Genomic DNA, 16,171 nt, shown 5'->3' with positions numbered 1-16,171 from the left:
CAAAAATATAACAATCTCTAAAATGCTCTTGTGACAGTGTATTTGCTTATACTGTCTATAAAGAAAACAGTCCTGAATTAAGTTTGGATGAAAATAATTTCTGCTGTTGTAAGCAGCTCTTAGTGCTACTGTAATCAGTAGCATGGCCTTTGTATAACAACCTTATGGTTACCTTGTTCAAGAATCCATGTCAGTGTTCACTACCTGGAGGTTTGGCAGCAAGGTTTAGAGAGTAGATAGGAGAAGATTCAAAATTGGAAAGCTGAGGCAAGGGGGGAACAAACTCCATGTAACCACAAGTTGTGACTAGATGTAGGTAAGCTATAAATAGTGGGAGTCTTTTCACCTTTCTTCATGGCAGCCACCAAAGAAGAAATGCGGAGGAATTTACTGACATTTGACACAGGGAGCCATGTGCATGTGTAAGGCATCTGCTGGCCAGAGACTGAGTCTGCACAGATGCCTTAATACAATTTAGAGAACATCAGAATACAAGCTCTCCTTCCACCTCCTTCCACCTCAGACTTCGAATTCTAGAGAATGGGCCATCTCTTTCTTAGAATTTCTGTGTCAGTCTGTCTAGTAATTGCTGTGCATTCTGATCCATTGAATAAGTACCTGGTGGGGGGGAAAGCAGTATAAATGCAAATTGTCATTTACCTCCTATGGTCTTGCATGATTTTGAAGGAGTTGAACTTTGCCTGCCTCATCTTACTAATGCTTTGTGCAATTGTATTAAAGCAGGTGTTATTTCCTTACTATAAAGATGGAAAATTAGTTAAGGTATGTTAAAAGAATCTTGGTGTGTTTAGAATAGGTTGTAATTCTGGCCACAGCATGTATAGAAAAGCTTGTTAGATATCTTTCAAGATATGGTAACTTAATAAACTGAAAGCTTTGAAGGACAGGAAATGTGTAATAGATTCAGTACTGATGTAGTCAGATTCTGTTCTTCTGAAGCATTAGCCTTCTTAACCTTACTCTTTTAAAGTTTAGCTTTTATGTTTTCTCATTGCATGATGTCACAGGTAGCTGCAGCACTTGTCTGTCAAGCATCACAAGCACACTTTCCCTGCTGGCTTTGAGGTTTATATGTGCAGGAATTTAGCTGAGTGCAGGCAACCGTGTTCTTCTAGTCATCTCTGGAACAGAGAAATGTGTTACTTCTGCAGAACATCTGTCCTAAAGCAAGGGTTGGAGCTCTAGGAATGACTGCTACAAACTATTCATCTGGGAGGAAACAAGCTACCCAGATGAATAAAATTCCTGTTTCCAGGAAGCCTGTATCCTTATGTCCCAAGAATACTTGACATGTCACCATCCCTGCTTCTGTGGTTTTTTTTCTTTCTTTTAATTTAATTGCTCGTTCTTTTTTCTTCTCTCACTCAGAAACTACTTACTTGCTTAAGGATCTTCTTTCCCAGGCTGTGTATATATTTTCTGTCTCTTTTTTTGTTAAAAGATTTTTTGTTTGAATTGTCTGTTTCTTGAAACTATAAGTTCACTAATGTTTGTACCAGCCATGGTTGCATATGCTTCTATCCTGGCTTCCTTCTGTCTCATTCACACCTTAATTTAAGCTTGTTAGCCCATAATCTCTCTGGAGGATGAGTTAAGTATGTGCACAGCTTCAGGCAGGGGAATCTCAATATGCTGTTGGGCCCACTATGAGGAAACAGTCTCTTCTTTTTTGAAGAACTAAATGTGACCTCGATTTCATTTGTTCCCTTCCTTCCTTTGTCAAAACATACAGTATGCACATAGAACACATACACAGAATAAGGAAACCCATAAAAGAGCACAATTTGAAGTGTTTGCATTAACAGAAAGAAATAACCTTGAAAGTATTAACTAGAAAACTTGGTGAAATTGTATACAGGAAATCATTCCAGCTTGTCTTGATCTAGAACTAGCTTGTCAAAGGAGACCTTTGATGCTTCACTGGGGAGTATACACAGCCATGTCTATATATAGAGCAATATTTTTGAGATAAAAGTATATCCAGATTTTTTCCTGTTAATTTGTTGGCCCTATCCAAGTAGTTTCTGGGTTATGAGATGTAAATGGATATAAACTTGTAAATCTTTCCTCCATGAAGCCTAAAGGAAGAATTTGTTACAATTCTCAGTGAGTTTGCTCTGTTCCAAACTACCTTGCATTATAAGCTCTGTATTGCCCTAGAAAATTTTATGTGCAAATATTTCCTGTCTCTAGCATATATCCCATATGACTTTGATTAAACTTCCAGGTGAGAGCCTGGTTGTTAGAGTACATTAAATGGAACCATTTAGTGGTAAGATGTCACGTTCATAGCCAGCATCTGGGCAAGCTGTACTCAAAGCCAGACTGCAAAACCCCAGAGTGCCCCATCTGCTTGTGTCAGTGCCTCAGTACACTGCAGACACATTCTGCAGTTCTTGTGGCTGCACCACTTCTGTGACAGGTTCTGCTGCTTTCACAACTACCTGGGTGGGGGCAAGTGGCGGCTCTACTTTTCAGGGAGGAGGCTTGGCTGGTAACATTTATGACTGATGGTTTCAATTAAAAAAAAAAAAAAGTCTTGTCAGCTCTGACTAGTTGGCTGATTATAGTGACTCAGCCAGCTACTTGAAAGCTGATAATGACTGGAAGGTGTAAGTAATACCCAGTCAAGTTTAATAGAAAAAAAAAAGTTGCCTTTTCAGATTTCCTCGTACCTAACCATTAAAATGTTGTTTTGCAGTGCTGACTTTTCCTGTCCTTGGTGAACAGAGGGAGTTGTCTTTTGGAAGTGTTCAAAGTCAGGGTTGGATGGGCCTTTGAACAACATGGTATACTGAAGGGTGTCTCTGCCCATGGGGATGGGTGGAACTAGATAGCCTTTGAAGGTCTGCTCAAGTTAAACCATCTAATTCTTTTGTTGATCTGTTCCTCTTTGAGTACATCTTGCTCTCTGGGCATCTTCCTTCTCCTTCCTTTTCCATGCAAGCAATTCCCTTTCTCCTAAGGGTGGTGACAGTGTGGGGGGAGCAAAATAGGTGGTTTGTGATGCATCTTGGTCTTCAGGCATATTATTTTACCTGTATGACTTTAATACTAGAAGATAATGCATGCACTTACTATTTTGCCATTTTTTTTACACCTTTGAAATTTATTGTTGGTATTTCCAAGAGAAAACGAGACATTAAACAGCATCTTTCATTATGAAGAGCAGCATAAAACACAGAAGTCGTAAATAGGCCATTTTCTTTTTTAAGCCTTTCCTCTAACATTCATGTAGCTTTTTAAAGTTTTATTTTTAGAATCTTTAGCTTGAAGGGAAGACCTCTTGGGTCTGCCTTTCCTAAATATTTTCATTGAGAGTGGTTTGAGGACACATGGTGTCCATATGTGCTTATGAATGCTCTTGGATAATTACTTTAGGGCAGTGTGAGGAAAGATGGAATCCTGAGCAACAACTTATTTAGAAGGACTTGAAAACTCTGAGCTGTACCCAGTTTTTACACCCCCATCTGCCATCCTGCCTCCGGAATGGATCAACCAGTCAGGGAGGTCCTGTTATGAATGACTTTGTAATTAATAACAGGATTAATGGGATTTGGGCTGGTGCTCAGTCAATGTGTGCTCCTGTACTCCTGGGCTCATAAATGTTTATTTCATTACAAAAAAATTAGATGTAAGAGGTTCCAAGCATTTGCTGAAGTGACCTAAAATGCATGAATTGGTGTTTATAATGTTATTTCTTCTGGCTTTTATTTAAATATGAGCGCAAGAAGTATATTTACATAAATAAAATACTAAAACTGGTTTTAAAAGGTCATGCTGTGTGCTGCAGTGCATTGTGGTCACCTTCCACAATGAATGAGGCTCAGACAAAACAATTGGACTAAGAAAACAATAAAAGAATGTTTAAATTTCCAGTATAGGAAGATGTTACTATATACTGGTTTTGAAAGTTTGGATGTATGACATACATGTTGTAAGAGGTTGCTTCCAGAGGTAGTTTAAGCCAAGTTCCAATGATTTGTGTGTCTTTCCAGCTTGGATGGTTGTTGGAGGTTGGGTTTCTGTTCAGGATAATTGGCCAAAGTGGGTTCAATGCTCACCAGTGTTACAGCATAAGGTTTGCTTTTGTGTTAAGGGAGAGTTGAATTTCTTCAGGCACTTAAGTTTCCTGTGGTGTCTTAAGTAAGAATCTGCTGTATGATAATATGTCTTCACTTATTCATTTAAACTCATGGTGTTGCTTAAACCTTTTTCTTTTTTTCCTGTCGATGGATGGAATTTTTAAACACAGGAAGCTCAATAAGCAGGATTCATTAAAATATAAGTACATTTTCTAAAATCTGTAGTTGTACTGTTGCTTTGTTTCAGGCATGCATAAACACTTCCACTCTATAAATTTTTTGAATAAACTTATTTTGTTTTTCCATAGAGGTGTTATGAACATAAGCAGTATAGAAATGGGCTGAAGTTCTGTAAACAGATCCTTTCCAATCCCAAGTTTGCAGAACATGGAGGTAAGTTTTAAAATGGCATGTGCTTTCTTTTTCACTGTACTTAACAGTCATTATTTTAATGTTTTATATCCCTTCACTGTTAACTTTTTGCCCATAAAGCAGTAAGGGCATCCAGAAACATGTATGTTAAACACTTACTGTTGGTAAGATTTGTCATTTTAAAGACAGATCTTACCAGTAGTCAGAGCTTCCCATTTTTTATCATTCAAGTCTAAGATACATGGTGCAAGTTTCTAATACAAGTATGCATTAATAAAATCACTTTTCCTGGGAAATCGATATTCACTCATATAAAAATGAAAAACAAAAGGAAGAGACTGAATATTGTTCAGTATTCTGTCAGCTCTGTGGGCTGCTACTTTTCTGAAGGAATAGTCGTATTTTAAAAGAAGAAAAAGGTGTTTATTCGTTCACTATATTTTTAGTCAGCTCTTAATACTTAGTGAAAGTCTCTTTGCACTGTTCAGAAATGCTTTGTGGGTTTTTTGCAACTACTTTGATATGGGTGGATGTGTGGAAATATCAGAGTTGTGAATAAATACTTGAGTAGTTAAAAAAAAATCTGCAAAAGCTTGGAGAACAGACAGGTTTAAAATAAAGCATTACTTTGTATTTTGATGGAAGTAATATAAAATGTTTATTGCTGTGTAGGATATACTTAAGTGAATAATCTGACAGTAGAGTTTTCCATGTGAGAAAAGAATGAAATCTTGATAGTGAGAACTGAATCTAAATTTGCATTTATACTATGTTTAGAGCTGCTATATGGAGCTTAAAACCCATGAAAACGAATAACTGAATAACTCATGAAATGAGTAAAAAATTAAATAACTTAATCTTTTTCTTTCTTTCTTTCTTTCTTAGAAACCTTGGCAATGAAAGGACTAACATTGAACTGTCTAGGGAAGAAAGAGGAAGCTTATGAACTTGTGCGCAGAGGCCTGAGGAATGACCTGAAGAGTCATGTCTGTATCCTTTTTGAAACAGGGCTTTTGCTGATGAATTGAAGAGGTTGATTTCTGCATATACTTGATTTATAGAATAGCAATAAAAGCCAGTTTAAACTTCAAACTGGAAGCTCAGAATTTTCAATTTCCAAAAAATATTTTGTCTAAGCTATTCAAAGGGCAGGTGCTTTGCAGTCCTTACACTCCCAGTTAGCTTACATATTGTTCTGGCATGTAGTGTGTATTTTTTTATCATTAATCTGCAACTGTAAACTCATGGTGGGCATTTAAGCATGTGATTTGTTTTGGAAGCATGAGTAGTTACCATGACACTGTTAAAAGACAGGTCATATACTTAAAGTGCAGGAAGTATCAGCACTTCAGTTGTCTAAAATTGTGTTCAAGCCTAATAGTGTTTTCAGAGATCATGTTGCTTTATTTCCTCCCCCAGTACATGAAAAGTAACGTTTACAGCACATTATACAGACTGTATACATATATCTGGAAAGTTCTGACAAAAAGAATTGTAATGTTTCTGTCGACTTATAAAACAACTTGAGAGCTTGTTGCCAGCTGTTCTGTCACTGCCATGTTAGAGCTCGTTTGTCCCTGCTCAAATTCAGAGGAAGCCTTAATAGAGTTTTCCAGGTTGGCATGTCTATGGCCTTCTTCAGAGGTCAGACAAGAAGTATGATGAAGCTATCAAATGCTATAGAAATGCACTGAAATGGGACAAAGACAATCTTCAAATCTTGAGAGACCTTTCTCTGCTACAGATTCAAATGAGGGATCTTGAAGGGTACAGGGTGAGTATGCATCCTGCATTTAATTATCATCTAGGGAATTGCAGCAAAGGTGGCAGATTTTATTAATGACACTTAAAAAAAAAATAGTTAGGTCCAGAGGGTTACTGCATTTTCAGCTCAGTGCAGAATTGCTTGCCTTATTGAGGTTTGTTTTTTTTTTTTTTTGATGTTGTATAACCCAGCTGTAGACAATCTCCAGTCTTGTTCTTTTCAAGAAAAGATTCCTGTAGGTAAGAGGCAATGTGTTCAGAATTTGACTTTTATTCAGGCAAAGGAGTTTGTATTTTAGTAACTTTGTACTATATATCCCTCCACCTTTACATCAGTGGCCCCCCATTTTCTCTTAGCTGTAGGTAATAACAGAAGAAGCAGTGTGCTTCATGACACATCATATTTTGGTTCCTTGCCTACTTGGGCATTAGTGAGTGACAGCTCCATTTTTTGTCAGGTTTTCATCTTTTTAGGTTTCCCTTGCACCTCTGAAATTGTGTTATTTAAAACACATAAGTTGGTCTCTTCATTTAATATTTTCTTTTCAAATTAGGGTAACATTAGTTATACCCAGAAGCAGGTTCTGTGCTCATAGTTGTGTGGAACCATCAGCTAGCACAGGTTGTCACAGAACTTATTCCTGAGTCAGGACAATTCTTAATCACTGATTTTTTGATATTAGATTTTTTCATTTAGAAATTTGGTTTTGCTCTTGCTGAGACAAGATAGCTGAAATTTAGTGTAGGTGCCAAAATGCACATTTGTGAAATGTGTTTGCAAATTTCTATTTTATTGGCCTCTGGATAAATGTGAATACAAATTTTGTAATCTCTAAACATACAAGTAACACATGGTTGCCAAATGCATTAAAGAGTAAATGTTATGATGCTCAGAAGTCAGTAGTTCATGGCTAATCATATGCTGATCTCTGAAGAATGTGAATTTGCTGTCAAAACTGGGAATAAGATTGTGGGTTTTTTTCCTTTGCTTTAAATTCCAGCCTCTTCTACTTGAAAATAACTTTGAGTGATCATCATTCTATTAAAACAGCTGTAACTAGTTTTAGTTCTTTGTTAATCCCTACTTTTGACAGTTTAGACATTTTCAATAGGAAGTAACTTTTTTCCTTTAAGTTACTTGAAAATGCCTTTCAGCAGTCTATAACAAAACAAGTTATAGCATTTTCCTCAGATTAAAATTGCATGATACCAAGCAAATCTCTTGTCTTTTCCAGCTGTAATTATCCTCTTGCCAAAGAATAGGGATGTGTTTGCGTGACCTATGTTGCCTAAGAACACTTCCAATTATTTAAATACATATGTACTTTCAAGGTTAATTTGAAACACTGGTAAATGTTCCTGCAATTCAAACCAAGTATCCTTAATTATGTTCTCTTCATAAGTGGCTAGACAGGAAAAACATGTGTGTCATAGATTAACAAAATTAGTCTGACTCATCAGGATTTGGTTGGACCTGTTATTTTGTGAAGGCTTACTTTTTTATTCAGTGAACACCATTGCAATTCAAAGTTTATTCTTTCTCTGGTTAATAAAATGCATAGAGAAAACTATTTCTCAGTGACTTCTTAAATACTTAAATATTAAAGACAGAGTATTGCCTAATAGATTCTACAGGGTGTCAGAGTAGAGTCAGGAAAATTAGCAGCTACTTTTTTGCAGGAAACAAGATACCAGTTGCTTCAGCTCCGACCTGCACAGCGAGCATCGTGGATCGGTTATGCCATTGCTTACCATTTGCTGGAAGACTATGAAATGGCAGCAAAAATTTTAGAGGAATTTAGGAAGACACAGCAGGTAAGAGGACAGTATGAAATTCCTGTATGGAGTGCTGCTTAAGCCAAAAATAAAACATTCCTTTCATGATGAGAACTTCATGCATGACTAAACTTTCTTTAGTCAAATGAATTTGATCCCAAATTTTAGAATTACAAGGCTGATCCTGTGTCTGGCTTTCCTGTGTAGACATCGCCTGATAAAGTGGACTATGAGTACAGTGAACTGCTGCTCTATCAAAATCAAGTCCTCCGGGAAGCAGGGCTTTTTAAAGAAGCCTTGGAGCATCTTTGTACCTATGAAAAGCAGATCTGTGATAAACTGGCTGTTGAAGAAACTAAAGGTAATCACTCACTTTCTGAAGATACATTTAAACACATAGCATACAATAGGATGTCTATATTGTCAGCTTTTCCCATCTTTTGGAACTCAGATTTGTTTTTAGCTTAATTAATTTAATTTTGCTGTTGTAAAGGACTGCTTGTCTCACAGCTTATTGAGTCCCTGTCATGCTCTTGTCCCAGGCTGGTAAGACATCAGTGAGGTACAGACATGCTGTTCTGAAACTTTTAAGCTAACACGCATTTCAGGCGGAAGATCTGAAATTGGTGTTCTGAAGTTCTGTCTGAGTAGTGTACCCCGTGCTGTTAGAGCTTTGATAGTGGCCCTGACAAGGATGCCACGTGCTGAAAAGGAAGAATCATCTTTGCTACAGCAGAAGGCTTTTGAATGTACTCAGTCACCCTTGCAGCATGTAGAAATCAGCTCTTTAGTGAGGCTAGGGTAGCTTCTGTTGTATTATTATAAACCTGGTGTATAATACTATGACAGATCAATACAGTAGTGTAGCTTATATTCCACAGATGGAATTGCAGAGTGATACAAATTCATTCTAACAGCTCTATTAACAGGTGTACTTTCTTAAAGCATGCTTTATTCCTCTTCTGTTTGATGCTTGTACAGTCTTTCTGTGAAACTGCCAAACTTTTGAAGGTACTGCTTGTTCTCGGCCCACACTGGAATCTGTTTAGATGATTGTTTAAAGAGAAGAAATCCTTTTACTCTAGTTTGTTCATGTAGCAAGTTCCTATTTCTGCTAATAGTAATCTCACTGTCTTGCAAAAGGAACCTAGGAATTGAGTAGTGACAGTAATGGGAGGTGTGGTGCTTCAAGGAAATTGATTGCAGCTGACTCTCCACAGTAGCTGAATATCTTAGTTTGCATATAGAAGGAGATGGATATAGAGACTACAGTATCACAGATCATTTTTGAAACGCAATAGTGGGACTTCTGGGGGTGGGAGTGGTTTTTTTGTGACTTTATTTTTTATCTGAAGGATCTTTTGACATACTTTATGTTCTGTGTTGATGTACTATGTGACATACTTAGTATTTGAAGGTCCAAAGTTTGGGATGAAAATAAGTTTTGCAAATAGGACTTGATTAAAAATAAACCTGAGAGCAAAACACAAAACATCCTAGAAAGTTACCAGACAAAAGGATGGAAATACTCTTTGCACTCTGTGTGCTTTCAGCAGGGTACAAGTGATTAATATTTTTTTGGGCACAGCTCCCATTGTGTTGTTTGGACTGGCTTGGCTGCTGTGTATTCTCTCTTGTAATAAATGAGTGTGTAAAAATTTTAAGCACACATGCAAAAGCCACTGTGGATGAAGTACCACTGAAAAACACTGAAACTTGTATTGGCATTTGCTGCTGTTAGATAGGAGAAAAAATTAACTTTCACCTCAGGGAAAGAATTTAAGGTTTATTTTCTGTTGTTCTCAGTGAGTGAACTATTGACGCTTTCCTGGGCACTAGATGCTGTGTGTAGTCCTCAAGTTACTCTAACTGTGGAAAGCAGCATCTCTTGACAAAATTGCATGTTAATTTTGTTATATAGGGAAGAAGAAAGGTAAATTTGCATTTTCCTCTTTAAACTGAGTAAAAAAATCTTGCCTTAGTCTAGACTTACATTGTTCACCTCTGATGTGTAATCTGTTCATGCCTAACATTTGCCAATAGCAAAGCTTTGTTAAATAGTTTTCTATTGTGAAATGGGGAATCTACTGCTGTTGCAGTTCCAGCATTAACAAAGATGCTTATACAGTTGTTAGACCTAATCTTTACTTTATCACTTTTAATTTGTATTGAAGTATCATGAAAAGGAAACTTGTTTGCATAACCTTGAAAATTCATTCATCTAATCAATGGCTTGGTTAAGAACACTGAAGTTAGTTTCATGAAGTACCAGATTGAAGAACCATTCTCTTATTTGCAGCACTTCAGTTTGTTTGGTTTTCAAGATGCTATATACATCAAATTCCATGTGCTGCTTTTAATTGCCTTCTGCAGTAAAAACTGCACTTAAAGTAACCAGTCACTTCACTGAGGAAAAAAAAAAAAACAAACCACGTGCATTTTGCATTAAACTTTCAAGTAAGTTGGAGGAATTATGGGCCAAGTTGTAAAATCTTACTTTAACTGCAGCAATTGTCAAAGTAAAAGCATATCTGTCAACTAGTTTGTAATGTTATATGTAATGCTTATTTTTTCTATGAAATTAGAATCTGGATGGAGCTAAGGATTATCCAGTCTTTTAGTGTAGAGTGATAAATGTTACACTGTTTTAGTACCTTGTTACCTTAATTTAAAACCTCTTGTTTTTCACACAGGAGAACTCCTGCTTCAGCTTGGCAGACTTGAAGAAGCAGTTGAAGTCTACAAGGGACTGCAAGAAAGAAATCCTGAAAACTGGGCTTACTACAAAGGCTTAGAAAAGGCACTTAAGCCAGGTATTTATTTGATATCTTCCAGTAAATAAGCTTTTTCTATATATTTAAAATTAATATGTGTATGAAAAGCTTGTATTGCTTTAAGTACTAAAACAATTATTTAAAAAGTCCCCGTTTAAATTCTGCTTTTTAGAGTGTGTACATACCGTCATAATGTTGGGGTTTCTTAAGAAAGACAGGAAATATTTCTTGAATTGTTGTTACCTTGTCTTGTCTAAAATCATAGAATCATAAAATTGCAATACTCTTTGTGTGTGGTTGAAAGAAGAGAATTATTTCTTAGATGACAGTTTTAATTTTGAATTTTTCCTTTACTGCCTCTGTTATCTTAATCTTATGTTGTAGCTAATACAACTGAATGGCCTTCTTTGAAGGTTTTAGACAGCAGTAAGGCAGGAGCTCTTTTTAAGATGAGAGATAAGCAGTTAGTATTGTACAGCTGGAAGAGGACTAAGCAGATACTGTGTACCTTGGAGTCATTGAATTCATTAGTTTAGTAAGAATAAGTAGGAAATTCTGTACTTTAGGAAGGATATAGCCATTATATATATTATATTATAGTTGCTATGTATTCTGATTCTTTTTTTAGTCAGGTATAAATCACTTTCCCTGCCCCCGTTTTCCTTCTTGCCAGAATGGAAGGGGAAAGTAAACTGTAAAATTCTCTTCCAGCTAATATGATGGAGAGACTAAAGATCTATGAGGAGGCCTGGACTAAATACCCAAGGGGACTAGTTCCAAGAAGATTACCATTAAACTTTTTGTCTGGTAAGTGCATTTTTTGCTGAGCAGGTAGTGATCAACATTTGTGTTTCTTAGATTCTGATTTTACAGTATAAACAATCTGCAATTGATGAGTAATGTCTGGTAAAACAAAATCAACAGGTCTTTTTCCTCTCAAGGTGAAAAGTTTAAGGAATGTCTGGACAAGTTCTTAAGGATGAATTTCAGCAAAGGTTGCCCACCAGTCTTCAATACCTTGAGGTCATTATATAAAGACAAGGAGAAGGTAAGTGTTCTAACCAGTTTTTGTGTGTTCTACCTCGTAACTGTGTATATTGAAGAAGTGAAGGAAACCATTTTTATTCAGTGCTCTCTCAATGAGCACTGCTTTAGATGACCTGATATAGTGGAGAGAAAAAAGAAGTACCTATGTAGGGCATACATCTGCCAATTTGGCAAATGCAGAAGACTTAAGATTTAGTAATTCTAACCTGTGTAAGTGTTCACCAAAGGAGGCCTGGTCTTAATTTGTTAAAAATAAACTGAGGTTGAGTATATTCTCAAATGTAATGTAATTCAGGATATTGCAGACTTTTCTTACCAAAATAACTAGTTTGGGTAACACCAAGTAGCTGAAGTTGAAATAAAATACTATATAGCCCACAGATTATTTTTTCTGTGTCTCGTCTTGTATGTGTAGGTGGCAATCATAGAAGAGCTCGTGATAGGTTATGAAACCTCTCTAAGAAGCTGCAGGTTATTTAACCCAAATGGTGAGTGCTGAGACTCTTGGGCTTCATGGAAGTAGTGCCTGGTTGTAAGCACTGTGTGTCCATTCAGAGGTGGGGAAATAGGGAGTGAAGAAACAAAGGTGATGTGGGTTTTTTCTGGTTTTCCCCTAATGCAGAACTGAACCATAGCTGTCAAGTATGAAGTCTGTATTCAAAATATAGTCACCTGTTCTAAGCTTTTTTTCCTGAATCCACAAATTTAGTCATCTCTTTGCAGTTTTGAGTTCAAGTATGCTATTTTCAAGACTTGAATTTAACTGAAGTTTGAAAGCTGTGTCAAATCTGTGACTACAGAAATGCCAAACAAAAGGCAATATACTGATAGTACAATCTTCAAGGAGAGGTGTCGTTCTGGAGCTTTTGGTGGAGACTAGGTTTTGTGTTCTTGGAGGTTTTGCATATCTGACTGCCCTAAGCAAATACTTGGAACAGAGTGCAACTGCTTTTGACCCACCAACTCCCTTTTCCTGAAAACACAGAAGGAGAGGGGAGCAGTATATGCCTAGGTCTTGGATAGACTTAAAATTCGTATATGTACCTGGAGCCAGTTGTTTGAAAGCTCTCCTAGGTCTGATAGAGAGGCAGAATTAACTTCAGTGGCTGTGTTCAGAGCATTCTACTTCAGGTATGTTGTTTTAGTAAACTGAACAAACAACCTCTGTCCATTTTGCTCCTGCCAGATGATGGTAAAGAAGAACCTCCAACCACTTTACTCTGGGTCCAGTATTACTTGGCTCAGCATTATGATAAAATTGGACTGCCATCCCTGGCTCTAGAATATATAAATGCTGCTATAGAAAGTACTCCCACTTTGATAGAACTCTTCCTTGTGAAGGCAAAAATCTATAAGGTAAGTTTGGCTTTATTCTTAGTGACTAATGGTTATTCATTTGTTAGGAGTTCTAGTGAGTTTCTAGGTAAAGGTATTAGCTATTTGAGATGGGGTTTTCTGCTGCATATGAAAAAGCCACTGTGTCGGTTTCTAACTTAATAAAGGAGAAATGTACAGCAAAATGGGAATTCTCAGTTTAAAAATCACACTGATAAATTAGATAGAGTCTTTCATCTGTTCTTACCCCCTGTTTTTTTAGCTGCTTAAAACAATTTCTCAGGGTGCACAATGATGTTGTATCAGAATGGAATTATCCAAACTGATTCTTTAGGCATTTTCAGGAAAAACATTCAGTGCTAAAAGACCAGTAATTCTATAATGAGGAAAGGTATTTAACTGCTTTTTTTTTTCCCAAGATCTATTGCTTTTGAAGTAAGCCATTTATTTTTTAAAAGTCTAAAAAAACCAACCTACTTATATCAAGCAGTAGGTAGATGAAACATGCATGTTTTACAATTACTCAATCTGACTTAAATTTCTATCTTTATAGCATGCTGGAAATATTAAAGAAGCTGCAAGGTGGATGGATGAAGCTCAGGCTTTGGACACAGCAGACAGATTTATCAACTCCAAATGTGCAAAATATATGTTGAAAGCAAACTCCATTAAAGAAGCAGAAGAAATGTGTTCTAAGTTTACACGGGTTTGTTGCACTTTACTAGAAGTCTTTGGAATAATGTGGGCCTAATCCCTTGGGGAATAACTTTTTCTTTTTTTTAACTTTGCAGTCACTTTTACTATCAAATTTAAATTCTGTTTCAGAGCAGCTATGGTTGCTTGCTTCAGTTATGGTAATCCATAGGAGGGTTTGAATTAATCTTGAATAAGCACGATTCCATAGGAATAAGTGAAGGCTCTATAAAGCTTTGGTTTGGTTATTTTTGCTAGGTAGGAAAAATACAGCATGCCTGTTTTAAAGTGAACTTCTGAGAAAATAACTTTTGCACAATAATCTTTGCATTTAATGTTGATTCTGTAGGATACTTGAAAGATCTGGTAAAGTTGCCCATGACTCTTTTTTTCTAATGTTAGAGAATTCAGATGTCTCTTGGAACATAATTTTTGTGTGAATAACAGCTGAGAGCCTTTTTGAGGTGTCTTCCTTGTGTGAACATTTCATCCCCAAGTCCTTGTTTATCAGGGATGAAGGAAAGCTGCACGTTACACCTCTTTTATTTTTCCATGTTCTTACACATGACCAGTTATCTGGAAGAAAAATGTTGTGTTATGGAAATTGCATAATTTTATGCATCACTTTTTGTCCCTGCAGTAGCCCCATTTCGATAGGTTTGATAGTTTGAAATGAAGGCTATGTGCAGGCAGACATGAGGGGAGGGGAAGTTCTGTTTTATATATGCTCAGTAGCTGTCAGAGTTTTTATGCAAACCCACTGTGAATTCAGGTTAATTTGACCTCCTTAAGCAGCTCGAAGATGATGGTAAAAAAGAAGTATAGCAGTTACCCAAAACTAAACTTGAAAAATATTGAAACAATTTGATGAAGTTGCTCTTTAGAATCTTTATTTATTTCCATTTGATCTTATATCTCGTGCTCAAATACAGGCCTCTTAATTAAAAAAAAAAAACAATAATTAGATGAGTCCTAGATTAAGCATAATGCAAATAGAGCATTCCCTCATTTTGCAAATAGATTCTTTCCCTCATTTTCAGTTGCCTAAATCAGGCTGTTTTGGATCTGTGCAAGTATATATCTATACCAGATTTGAAAGACAACTGTAATCCCATTTTTTGAACCAGAAGGTGTCAAAGTTAAGTGTTCCTTTTGCCTTGCCTTACTCTCCAGTACTGATTGCATTAGAAATAATCATCTACCACTGCTCCTACTGTGAGGATGCTCAGCTCAATCAGCAGTTCCCTGAAAAATGCAGATGGCAGTTTTAGTTGAGTGGGGAAAAAAATCCTGCAGGTATCAGTCTTGTTGTGGGCTAGAACTTTTCTGCCATTTTTTCCATGTTGCCATGTGTTACTTACGTGCACACAGTGTTAAAAACACTGAATGAAGGTCTCTGCTAACCTAAGGATCAGCAACTGTCACAGTGAAATGGTTGCTGCCTGGCTCTTCATTGTGTCTTCGTGACTCTTTCAATAGGTGTCACAAAGATTTTTATATCTGTATTTTTATATTAATCAACAAAGCTAGTCAGTTTTAACTGTGCCATTTCCAACTTTCAAGATTCCAGTTCAGAGATTTAACATTCATTTTCTTTATTTGTGCTTTTAATTAGGACAAGATAAAAGGAATAGCAGCTGATGACTCCAATGAGATTTATTTTTTGTATAATGCTGTTTTTGCTTTTAGGAAGGAACCTCGGCAGTAGAGAACCTTAATGAAATGCAGTGCATGTGGTTTCAGACAGAATGTGCACAAGCCTACAAGGCAATGAACAAATTTGGAGAAGCACTTAAGAAATGCCATGAAATTGAGAGAGTACGTATTCAGCTCAACGGCTTAGGTTGGAAAACACTGGTTTAAGTTTACTGTGCTGATATGTTACTGTGCTGAGCAGTAAGGGTACATTTCATGTAGCTTCAGGAGGGATTTCATGTTGGTTACTGGCAAGTTTATAAAGTTGCATTTCCTCCTAAAAGTGCCATTGTAAGCTATGTATTATGAAAAGATTTTATAAAGTTACTTAAAGATCCAGACAAGAGGAGAAAGCTGTCAAAAATAATCTTAGTTCTGGCAGTGTACATAAGAAATGGGTATTTAGATACAACTGAAGAGTATGTGCACTTTAAGTCCAAAAATAAGTGGATGAGCTGATAAGCCCATCCTTAAAATAAAGGACAGATCTCAGTTACTCTTAAGGCACTGTTTTAGAGGTACATGATAAATGTTTAAAATATTACCAAAAATATTAATAATGTTCTCCTTTTGAAAAAAGCTACAGTTTAAAAGAAGCTATAACAAAAA

The 16,171-nt window shown here is 36.5% G+C and overlaps 1 protein-coding gene across 1 annotated transcript in view; it reads left to right on the top strand.

The window, feature by feature from the left end:
- NAA15 (N-alpha-acetyltransferase 15, NatA auxiliary subunit) overlaps positions 1-16,171 on the top strand; it is a 36,224-nt gene that overhangs the window by 10,518 nt on the left and 9,535 nt on the right. Inside the window, exons 2-13 of the mRNA XM_084204663.1 lie at positions 4,415-4,499; positions 5,364-5,468; positions 6,095-6,252; positions 7,923-8,057; positions 8,226-8,379; positions 10,712-10,831; positions 11,504-11,599; positions 11,734-11,840; positions 12,255-12,327; positions 13,026-13,195; positions 13,728-13,880; positions 15,557-15,685. Coding sequence (XP_084060789.1) covers positions 4,415-4,499; positions 5,364-5,468; positions 6,095-6,252; positions 7,923-8,057; positions 8,226-8,379; positions 10,712-10,831; positions 11,504-11,599; positions 11,734-11,840; positions 12,255-12,327; positions 13,026-13,195; positions 13,728-13,880; positions 15,557-15,685 — 1,485 coding nt within the window. The remainder of the gene's footprint in view (positions 1-4,414; positions 4,500-5,363; positions 5,469-6,094; positions 6,253-7,922; positions 8,058-8,225; positions 8,380-10,711; positions 10,832-11,503; positions 11,600-11,733; positions 11,841-12,254; positions 12,328-13,025; positions 13,196-13,727; positions 13,881-15,556; positions 15,686-16,171) is intronic.

The sequence above is a fragment of the Fringilla coelebs genome (genome assembly GCF_963513975.1).
Source record: "Fringilla coelebs genome assembly, chromosome: 4".
NCBI lineage: Eukaryota > Metazoa > Chordata > Aves > Passeriformes > Fringillidae > Fringilla > Fringilla coelebs.
The sequence above is the reverse complement of the archived record's forward strand: the minus strand, read 5'-3'. Positions and strand labels throughout refer to the sequence as shown.